Here is a 12226-nt window from a genome sequence, read left to right as displayed (position 1 = left end):
TATTCCAGAAAATGGGTTATATAAGACAAGTAATCGTGAAAAAATTACGATTTTAGTGGCTAAAGGTAAGTACTATGTTCGCTTTTCGCGTTGAAATTTTCGTGGTTACTTTATTAAAACAGTTCAATATAAAGCAGACAAATCAACACAATTGATGCGTGGTTTCTTGTTCCTCTAGATTTCGGCAAGACTTTACAGGAATAAGTTTGTTTTTATTTATAATTTTGATTATTTAAGGAAAAGTAATCGCGAAAATAAAGTGGTTTTCAACTCGAAAACCGAACATAGTACCTACCCTAAACGCGAACTTAATACCCACCTTTATCTTTCAGTATTTGATTTTTTTATATTGGCATCCCTTTTCGCCGGTACCTATGTTGCCGCCTTCGTTTTGCCTTTCATAATTTTTTTTTCGCCTTATTTTTTGTTGTTCAAATTCGTTTTGATACAGTGTTGTATTTGTATGAACATACCCAATAAACACAAACTTTTGAAAAATACTAAAATTCAATAATTTTTCAAAGAATTAGAATAATATTCAAGTTGAGAAATTGTTGAGAAAATCGCGTTCTCAACGAAAAAAAAAACAGACTTTACCCTCAACAGTAACATTCAACACATCAACAATAATTTCTCGAATAGTTTTCAATGTGAGACAAATTAAAAATTAACATTGTTGCGAATATTTTTTAACCACCATTTGTTTACAAGTCAATCCCAGTTCTAACTGAAAGTTAATACCAAGTTTCTAGGGATTTATTAATTTCTTTTCGACAAAAAAAGAAAATGAAAATATTAAAAATAAGCGAAAGCTGTCACACAATATAATACCAATCCAAACATAATTGTCTTATTAAGGCCGGTATGCACCTCTAGCGAAAAATTTCATTCCCATAAGAAATGCATTGCTATTTATGCTAACGAAATTTTCGGTAGCGTTCAATTTCGTAAGCTGGTACGCACCTCTAATGAAAATAACAGGGTTGTCAAAAGCATATTTTGGCAGCAAACATTTAATTTATTACAATCATTGTGTGCGTAAAAGTTTTAAAAGGTCTGTAAATAATAAACAATTTATTTGAGGAATATTTGGAACATATATTAACAATTTTTAAATGCGATTAGCTGGTTTAAAATTTGTGTACACAGCCCTGTTTTTTTGTTGTAGACTTAAATAAATTTTTGCTACCGAAAAATTCGCTAGAGGTGCATACCGGCCTTTAAGCGTATTAATAAATAAAATTACACCCAAAGAAATTTGTTAGTAGGGACAGCAGAAAAGTTTGCTAAAACAGCACAAAATCTGCTGAAAAAGGGACAGCAGTCATTGTTTGCTGAAACAGCAACATTTCCTGCTATTTTTCAAGCTCGATTAAACTAAAACATGTTTTATTTTGGCTAAATCAAATGTCAACTTAGAAGCTATCCTAACATAACTAAAACAATATTTTATGCATATCTATAGTATTTGACCAGAAATCTGAATATTTATCGAATTAAGGCATAACAGCAAACAAAATGTTTGCTGATCGTATTTAGGAGCCTGTAAGTATATTACTGTGCAAAAATATACCAAAAACTACACTTGATTCTTAAATATGCTTTGGGGAAAAATGTATAACCTAAAAATTTTATAAATTGTTGTTCATTAGGCCCTGAAGTACAAAAATATAACAGCAGATATCGACTGCTGTTTTTAGCAGACTTTTTTCTATGAGTTTATCAATAAAACTTTAAATATCTTAAACATTTTTAGATACATACAAGGCAGATTTAGTAAGGTAGTTTTAGTATTTCAAAAACAAAAATGTCAGTCGCCATATTGAAGCTTTGATTGTCAGTCAAATTGAATTAAATTTCTCACTTGTTGAACAATATGTTCAACAAGTTGGCAATTTAAAATAGAGAAAATCTGGAAATGATCGATGTATGCTTCGAAATATGATACGGTCTACAAGAATAATTGAAGTAATTCTTACCATCAATTATGAGGATAATTTATTTCGATACTTTTCTGTCATAAATTTAAAGCAAATTGAAAATTCAAAATTTTTGGTATAGAATAATTTTATTTTGAATTTTTATTTTTATTTGTCACAATTGTCTATTAAACATTGGCGTAGCTAGCAACATTTTCGTAGGGGGTAAAAGCTACGATGTGGTCTCATTGTGAAGATACCTCAAAAAGAGAAAAAATAAATTCTTATAGATGGGAAGAAACCATAATATTTAATTCAATGATATATAATCATGATTTGACGAAATACTGAATGGTATTTGGTAGGGGGAGATGAAAAACCCATAAAACCCCTTTAGCTACGCCTATGCCATTAAGCAGATACCGACAATCAAAGTTCTGCTCAAATGAAAAAATTGTAATCATCTGATAGCTTGAAACTACCTTCCTAAATATACCTTGGATACATAATTCGATTTCCTCTATAATGTTGGTGTCACATAAAGGTAGGTACTATGTTCTGTTTTCGCGTTGAAATTTTCGCGGTTACTTTATTAAAACAGTTCAATATGAAGCAGAAAAAATAACTCACTTGACGCGCAGTTTCTTTTTCCTAAAGATTTCGGCGAGACTTTACAGGAATACGTTTATTTTCATTTATAATTTTGATTATATTAGGAAAAGTAATCGCGAAAATAAAGTGGTTTTCAACTCGAAAACCGAACATAGTACCCACCTTAACTGTGAATTAATTAATATGCTGGCAATTTGAAATAATTACTATCGAAGAACTTCATGGCCCAATATGTATTGAAAACCACAAAATTCTATTTCCTCAAAATTCATTAATACACAAAATTCATTAATATTCGGGCAATTTGAAATAATTACTATCAAGGAACGTGCTGGCCTGAGAGTTCGAATAAATTTCCAGCAATATGAATGATGGGATGTAAATTAAACTATCGATGTGATGCGCGTTTTCATAAAAAATTGGTTGCACTTTTATTTTATGGAAACTTTCTCTTGTCGATAAGCCACTATCATTTTTCAAATGATTTTTGAATTGAACTTTGAAATGCTGGCAGGGAATATACAATTTGTGTATCAGTATGGATTTGTTTGAATTGGTTACTTTTGTCATTAACTATGGCCTTCAAACGACCGACTAGGCCACCACACACTGCACAAAAGTGGCTCTGCGGTATATTGGCCCATAAATGGCGAAGCGCCGTGATATGATCAAAACTTTGATATTTGTAGTTCCAACCTTCAACCTCTCCAAACTGCACCAGGCGCAAAAGTCCAACTGATTGAGATCCGGAAATTTTGATGACTGTACAAATGAAACGATGAACCTCTCTTTTAAGCTATACTTGGTTGACGAGGGCTGAGTGCTATTGTGTTGAGTACTGTTGGAATGTGCATGGTCTGTGGTCGAAAAGTTTGTTTGTCCAGGGCTTCAATACTGTCTTTAAGACATTTTCGGGATAATATTCGGCATTTATCTTAATACCACCATCGACTGTTACGGCAGATCCCACCATTACCATTGGTAGTGTTGACCTGGTAAGTAAACCTAACTTCTTATAGTTCAGGATATAAAAATGTTTATGATAGCAGCCACCGTGGTGCAATAATTAGCATGGCCGCCTTGCATACACAGGATCGTGGGTTCAAATCCAGTTTCGACCAAACACCAAAAAGTTTTTCAGTGGTGGATTATCCCACCTCAGTAATGCTGGTGACATTTCTGAGGGTTTCAAAGTTTCTGTAAGTGGTTTCACTGCAATGTGGAACGCCGTTCGGACTCGGCTATAAAAAGGAGGTCCCTTGTCATTGAACTTAACATAGAATCGGGCAGCACTCAGTGATAAGAGAGAAGTTCACCACTGTGGTATCACGATGGACTGAATAGTCTAAGTGAGTCTGAAATATCAGGCTGCCACTACACCTAACCTAACAGGTTGGCTGATAAGTCCCCCGTCTGACACATAGATGGCGTCGCTAGCATTAAATGCAACTTTTGTTATTGTAAAAAAATGGAAAAAAAGGAATTTCGTGTTTTGATAAAATACTGTTTTCTGAAGGGAAAAAATACGGTGGAAGCAAAAACTTGGCTTGATAATGAGTTTCCGGACTCTGTCCCAGGGAAATCAACAATAATTGATTGGTATGCAAAATTCAAACGTGGTGAAATGAGCACGGAGGACGGTGAACGCAGTGGACGCCCGAAAGAGGTGGTTACCGACGAAAACATCTAAAAAATTCACAAAATGATTTTGAATGACCGTAAAATGAAGTTGATCGAGAAAGCGGAGGCCTTAAAGATATCAAAGGAACGTGTTGGTCATATCATTCATCAATATTTGGATATGTGGAAGCTCTGTGTAAAATGGGTGCCGCGCGAGCTCACATTTGACCAAAAACAACAACGTGTTGATGATTCTGAGCGGTGATTGCAGCTGTTAACTCGTAATACACCCGAGTTATTTCCGTCGATATGTGACAATGGATGAAACATGGCTCCATCACTACACTCCTGAGTCCAATCGACAGCCGGCTGAGTCGACAGCGACCGGTGAACCGTCTCCGAAGCGTGGAAAGGTTCAAAAGTCCGCTGACAAAGTAATGGCCTCTGTTTTTTGGGATGAGCATGGAATAATTTTTATCGATTATCTTGAAAAGGGAAAAACCATCAACAGTGACTATTATATGGCGTTATTGGAGCGTTTGAAGGTCGAAATCGCGGCAAAACGGCCCCATATGAAGAAGAAAAAAGTGTTGTTCCACCAAGACAACGCACCGTGCCATAAGTCATTGAGAACGATGGCAAAAATTCATGAATTGGGCTTCGAATTGCTCCCCACCCACCGTATTCTCCAGATCTGGCCCCCAGCGACTTTTTCTTGTTCTCAGACCTCAAAAGGAAGCTCGCAGGGAAAAAATTTGGCTGCAATGAAGAGGTGATCGCCGAAACTGAGGCCTATTTTGAGGCAAAACCGAAGGATTGCTACCAAAATGGTATCAAAAAATTGGAAGGTCGTTATAATCGTTGTATCGCTCTTGAAGGGAATAATAAAAAAGAATTTGGACAAAAAAATGTGTTTTTCTTTGTTAAGGTTGAATTACACACCATGCGTCAATCCGTGCGTTGATGGAAGGGTTGATTTTTTCTGTTTGCGACATACTATTCGAGCTTTTGATATCAAAGAGAAATTTCAACTCTTCAATCATCGGACGCATTGAACGCATGGTATGTAATTCTACCTTTAGACCGGGGACTTATCAGCCAACCTGTTAACCTTATGATAGCAAAACTGGAAAATCCTTCAATAGTTTCAATGGATCATTTTTGGAAAAAGCAGTATTTTCAACTATTCGTTTAATTGGCGGGGCAACCCCTATTTCGAATTGTAACACTGATGATCGAAGAGTAGCATTTCAATTATTCTTTTAATCGAGTGGTCACACTTGCACTGAAGCACGCTAACGCAAGCTTAACGGAAACTATATTTTGAATTGTAACACACCCCATAAAATGCAACTCTACCAAAGAACACTGGCCCCCACAACGATTGACCAGTGTAATAAGAAAATGTGTGCAATGGAATGTCAGAAAACTTTTGACACTTCGCGTGTGTATGATTGTGTGTGGTGCTATGTGATACTGAACGACTACGGTTACTTCAATAAGAAAATCAGCCAGAAAACTTTGAAAACAAATGCAAATTATTGTGAAAAAATAATCTGAGTATTTTGAAAATCGATCTTAGTGTCAATTTGAGTCAATTAAACTATCACAGAGTTTGTGATAGCAGTGTGAGTGAAGTGAGTTTAATTCAAAAACCCTACAAAAAATTGGCGTTTCAAACGAAAGCGAAAATACACTGTAGGTGAGTTCAATGTTACAACAAACAACCAAACAAATGAGAGAAGGAAGAGCAAAGTAAAAGCCCCCCCCAATAAAAGCAAAACAAAAAATAAACACACAAACATATACGTTAATCTCACGGTGCATATGTCAGAAGGTAGGTAATGGAAGGCGATGGTGGTTATATTAAGAGCAGTGAACCATCAACGAAGAAATGTGAAAAATATATATATATAGTCAGGTGAAAAAGGCGCATTTCAATTGATTTTATTTTTGACCCACTATGCAAATCTCGTTAATTATTAATAGATAATGATTGCTCTATACATGTTGCAAATGGCAAGGTTGCATATCCAAAGAAAGTTGCAGTTTTCTGCTCATACCCTGTGTAAATAGAAATTGTGTTGTGGGATCTAACTTATCAAAGACTAATGATTTTTTACATTTATTTTATAGTTAAATATCAAAAAGGTTGGTACTGATAAGAATGGCGGATGAGATAAGATGTATGAATGACAATATTTGCAATTCACCATTCGTATTCATTTCACGTAGTTGGCCAAGGGATTGATGCAACTATCTCTGCTTAATGTTACTTCATCGTTTTTATACCGGCTTATATTTTGTTTTGTTTTTTAACATCTCTCACTTTCGTTTAAGCTATGATGCCATACTAGTTTCAAAGCACAGATCTTGGTCTTTGTTATTTGTAAGATTAGGGTTGCCAAGATTTCATTATTACGAGCATGACTCTGGATCCAATATGTATTCCAAGGCAAATTCATTTATGTATAGGAAGTGATTTCACACCATGGACCGGCTACGGGCCACCTGTCCAGGTTGTGCATTGCCAACAGTTTAAAGCGTCTCGACATACAGTGCTGTTCAAAACATTTGCAACTAACCCTACCATGACTGCCGCAAATCTCTCAATGAGAAGGCTGAACAGCACAATATTCACCTAATATGGGTGCCTGGCCATAGGAACATACCGGGGAACTGCGAAGCAGATGAGCTAGCAAGACTAGGAACTACCTTACATATTCCAGGGGAACTAGAATCTGTTGGTATGCCTCTGGCTACCTGCAAGCTCTTACTGCGTGAGAAGGCTGTCATGATGGCAAATGTTCGATGGGAGAAATGCAAGGGTTGTAACGACACCAAGCAAATATGGTCCCATTTTAAGTTTAAACCGAACACTAGATATGCTAGTGTTCTCGAGACGTCAGATATCACTCCTGATATCTGCTATAACGGGTCGCTGCCTGATAGGCGATTTTGCAAAAACTATTGGCGCGAAGTATAATGGCTATTGTATGACCTGTCATGATGCGGAGGAAAAGGAATCAATAAAACACCTCTTGTGTGAGTGTCTTGCATTTTGTGTAAGGCGTAAGCAAATTGTAGGGGCATATAGCTTCAGATTACTGGCGGACATGGAAAACGTTAACTTAAGCAGTCTGCTAATGTTTTTGGAACAATCTGATTGGCTCAACAGAAGAAATAATCGAGAAGGTTCAGCGGTTACAACTAGAAGTGTCCATATGTAATAGGTACTTTAAGTTAATGTGGTATCACAATGGACTGAATAGTCTAAGTGAGCCTGAATCTTATTCGGGCTGCCACTTTAACCTAACCTACCATGAAATTAATCTGGAACCCTGTAATATTTTCTCTTTACCCCCATTTTCATGAAGCTCCGTTAGTGCTACGTTAGCTAACGAACTTTTAAACCGTGATATCTACATATCTGTCATCCATATACCTGTTAGAAACTTAACTGCTGAAAATTTTTCAATTAAAGTTAACCGGAGAAAAGATATTTCCAATTTTCTTTCTGTTAACTGGCAGTTAAAGCCTAACGGAGCTACATGAAAATGCCCCTTAAAGGCATTAATTTTTGTGTTTTTACCTGAAACAGTTGTAAGGTCGTACAAGAGAATAGCTTAAACGTAAAAAAGGGCACAGTACGAATATCGTTAAGTTCATTGCCTAATTTGGTCAAAATTTGGTCGCCATAGACCTTTATGCTCTATTTTTAGAATAATTCGATAAAATGACCGGCAATAAGGATAATCGACATATTAAAAAGCAAATTATCGATGATTTTAAAGTTGGGGTATCACAAAAATGAATTTCGGAAGAGAAAAATTTCCAAAAATCAACTGCGTCTCAAGTTATAAACAGAGGATGCACCAAAACTGTGCACTGACATAGAAGAAAACCTAAGACTACGCCAGAAGTTCATATAATCAAATGAACTATGCAACAATTCACTCAAATATAATATAAAGGAGTCAAAAATTAAATTAAACTGGATATATCAACCAAATCGATCAGATGTAGAGCTTTAGAAGTCCGAGTGCGATTATACAAAAATGTCAAAAACAACTTATTTCCAATAAAAATAGATTTGTGCGCCATCAATTTTCACAATTTTTAGTACGAAGGAAGAAAACCAAAAATTTCCGTCAATCATTGTGGGGGCAATATTATGCTCTGGGGATATTTTTTTTTGAGAAGTTATTGGCCCGAATTATAGAGTCGATGGTATTATGCTGTCGGAAGACTACAAAAACATTTTGTGCCATGTGATATTGCCCTAAGCATTCCGGGAAATGCCGTCTACATGGATTATTCAGCGCGATCATGACCTCCAGCACAAGGTAATAAAACAATGGATTTCCGATAAAAAATTGCGGGTGCTTGACTGGCCTGTTCAGTCGCCTAATGTAAAAGTCATAACCTTTGGAAACTTGTAAAACGAAAACTTGGTATTAAATTCTGGCAAACCTGAACCATAGCATGTCATTGACCATTTAATCCCACCCAATGGAAAGAAATTGCACAGAAGTAATCAAACGGCATGGCTACGGCATTAACTACTAACATTTATCGTTAAGAGTTACAAAAACTTTAATTATTTCTAAATATATGTATGTGACACTTAATATTAGTTGCAAATGTTTTGAACAGATGAAAACTTTTATTTTACAGAACTAATGCCATAATTTCTATACATCGAAACTACCGCAGGTGCCACTTTTATGGTTCTAAAACTCTCGAAGGCCATCGTTTAATTTTGTCCAACTAGCGCCTCATTCGAAGAGAAGTTGTACCACTCCATATTACTAGATCAAAGGGTTGTTAGATTACCTCATCCATGTATTTTAAAACAAAAGGTCCTTCCAAATATATAAATATAAAACAAGTATATACGGCCGTAAGTTCGGCCAGGCCGAATCTTATGTACCCTCCACCATGGATTGCGTAGAAACTTCTACAAAAGACAGTCATCTACAATCGAATTACTTGGGTTGTGGTATCTTAAAAATTATTAACATCGTATTCTAAATTGTGAGTTAGTCCATACGTGGTATATATTAGACAAAAAAGTTATGTATAGTTAAGTCTACAAATAATTACGAATCGATATGGACTTTTTGCACGATACGTGGAGAGCCAGAATTGAAATATGGGGGTCGCTTATATGTGGGCTACAATTATGAACTTTATATGGACCAATTTTTGTGTGATTGGAGATCGATTTATCTGAGGGCTATATATAACTATAGACATGGTTGTTAACGGCCATATACTAGCACAATGTACCAAATTTCAACTGACTCGGATGAAATTTGCTCTTCCAAGAGGCTCCAAAACCAAATCACGTGATCGGTTTATATGGGGGCTATATATGATTATGGACTGATATGGACCACTTTTGGCATGGCTGTTAAATATCATATACTACCATCACGTACCAAATTTTAATCAGATCGGATGAATTTTTTCTTCTCCAAAAGGCACCGGAGATCAAATCTAGTGATCGGTTTATATGGGGGCTATATATAATTATGGACCGATGTGAACCAATTTTTGCATGGTTGTTGGGTACCATATACTAACATCACGTACCAAATTTCAACCGAATCGGATGAATTTTGCTCTTCCAAGGGGCTCCCGAGTTCAAATCTGGGGATCGGTTTATATGGGGGCTATATACAATTATGGCCCGATTTCGACCAATTTTTGCATGGTTGTTTGAGGCCATATTTTAACACCACGTACCAAATTTCAGCCGGATCGGATGAAATTTACTTCTCTTAGAGGCTCCGCAAGCCAAATCAGGGGATCGGTTTATATGAGGGCTATATATAATTATGGACCGATTTCGACCAATTTTTGCATGGTTGTTGGAGATCATATGCTGACACCATGTATCAAATTTCAGCTGGATCGAATGAAATTTGCTCCTCTAAGAGGCTCCGGAGGTCAAATCGGGGGATCGGTTTATATGGGGGCTATATATAATTATGGACCGATTTCGACCAATTTTTGCATGGGTGTTTGAGACCATATACTAACACCATGTACAAAATTTCAACCGAATCGGATGAATTTTGCTCTGCCAAGGGGCTCCGGAGGTCAAATCTGGTGATCGGTTTATATGGGAGCTATATATAAGTATGCACCGATTTCGACCACTTTTTGCAAGGATGTTTGAGGCCATATATTAACACCATGTACCAAATTTCAGCCGGATCGGATGAAATTTACTTCTCTCAGAGGCTCCGCAAGCCAAATCGGGGGATCGGTTTATATGGGGGCTATATATAATTATGGACCGATATGGACCAATTTTTGCATGGTCATTAGAGACCATATATTAACACCATGTACAAAAATTCAGCCGTATCGGATGAAATTTGCTTCTCTTAGAGTCTCCGCAAGCCAAATCGGGGGATTGGTTTATATGGAGGCTATATATAATTATGGACCAATGTGGACCAATTTTTGCATGGTTGTTAGAGACCATATACTAACACCATGTACCAAATATCAACCGGATCGGATAAAATTTGCTTCTCTTAGAGGCTCCGCAAGCCAGATCGGGGATCGGTTTATATGGGGGCTATATATAATTATGGACCGATGTGGACCAATTTTTGCATGGTTGTTAGAGACCACATACTAACACCATTTACCAAATTTCAGCCGGATCGGATGAATGGTTTCACTGCAATGTGGAACGCCGTTCGGACTCGGTTATAAAAGGGAGGTCCCTTGTCATTGAGCTTAACATGGAATCGGGCAGCACTCAGTGATAAGAAAGAAGTTCACCAATGTGGTATCACACTGAATAGTCTAAGTGAGCCTGATACATCGGGCTGCCACCTAACCTAACCTAACCTAAGTTTCAAGTCGATAGCTCGTTTCATTCGGGAGTTAGCGTGATTTCAACAGACGGACATGCTCAGATCGACTCAGAATTTCACCACGACCCACAATATATATATATACTTTATGGGGACTTAGAGCAATATTTCGATGTGTTACAAACGGAATGACAAAGTTAATATACCCCCATCCTATGGTGGAGGGTATAAAAAATTGGACTATGTATATCGGAAGAGACTGTCCAATGTGACCATCGCAAAAGCTTCTTTATTTTGTTATTACAAAATATTTCTTATTTTAGTATGATTTATGGCTTATATAAGAGATTAACATAATATACATTGTTAGTTGTCCAGACAGCGCCTTTCCCAAGAAAGCGTAAAAAACCCCTACTATACTATATAATAATACTATATAGTTAATAACTCAAAAGTAGAAAAAATCTGGCAAACATTTGGACATACTGCGTCTAAATACGATTATGATTTCTTTTAAATTTTAACCATGGATATTGTTTCATATGATTAATTCAAAAACCTTTTTATATTTCATAATTAATTCTATATTATTTGTTTTTAAATCATTTGTAAAAAATTTATTATTATTTTTAGCTAAACAATTCCAAACTCTTCATATTTCCTCTAAAAAAACCATCAATATTGTCATCGCCACCACCATCATCATCACCACTTATGATGAACAGCTGCCACCCAAAAGGCTTTTAGTTGGATTACTATAAGCAGTGCTACTATTCTCTTTAAGCGAGGCAGTATTAGCGGCAACTATTGTGGATACATTTGTCGAGGATTTTTTCTTTTTCAATTTCGTCTTGACTTTACGAACAATTGTTGTGGCAGCTGAGGCTAAAACGATGCCACCATTCGCATTACTGCCATTTATTTTCAAAGGAGCCATGGTCGATTCATGCAATCCTGTACTCAATTTGTGTGAAGATTTTAGTTTCTTAGTCTTATTCTTTGCATTGGTCGGTTGTACAGCAGTGGCCACAATGCCACCAGTTTTGAATTTATTGGGATTTCGTGTTTGACTTTTGTGCTGATTACTGATTCCACTCAGACCCCCGCCACCAACAGTTTGTTTACTTAATGCGCCACGATGGCATGTGGCCAAATTGGTGCGAGATTTATTTTTACTAATTTTTGCAATAAAAGTTGTGGTCTCTGTGACCTTTGTGATGATATTTCTGGAAGGAA

General features: G+C 36.5%; 1 protein-coding gene and 1 long non-coding RNA gene across 8 annotated transcripts in view; one reads left to right on the top strand and one right to left on the bottom strand.

Moving 5' to 3' along the window:
- Window positions 1-5591: 5591 nt before the first annotated feature.
- LOC142229586 (uncharacterized) overlaps window positions 5592-12226 on the top strand; it is a 436426-nt gene continuing 429791 nt past the window's right edge. Inside the window, exon 1 of the long non-coding RNA XR_012720435.1 lies at window positions 5592-5988. This is a non-coding gene — a long non-coding RNA (uncharacterized LOC142229586). The remainder of the gene's footprint in view (window positions 5989-12226) is intronic.
- Window positions 11551-12226, bottom strand: part of Nna1 (Nna1 carboxypeptidase) — a 403238-nt gene continuing 402562 nt past the window's right edge. For all 7 annotated transcript variants that reach the window (XM_075300150.1, XM_075300154.1, XM_075300152.1 and 4 more), the window contains one exon: window positions 11551-12216. In XM_075300150.1, coding sequence (XP_075156265.1) covers window positions 11703-12216 — 514 coding nt within the window. In that variant the 3' untranslated portion in view covers window positions 11551-11702. The remainder of the gene's footprint in view (window positions 12217-12226) is intronic.

Source organism: Haematobia irritans, chromosome 3 (genome assembly GCF_050003625.1).
Source record: "Haematobia irritans isolate KBUSLIRL chromosome 3, ASM5000362v1, whole genome shotgun sequence".
NCBI lineage: Eukaryota > Metazoa > Arthropoda > Insecta > Diptera > Muscidae > Haematobia > Haematobia irritans.
This window is presented reverse-complemented; position numbering and strand designations above follow the sequence as displayed.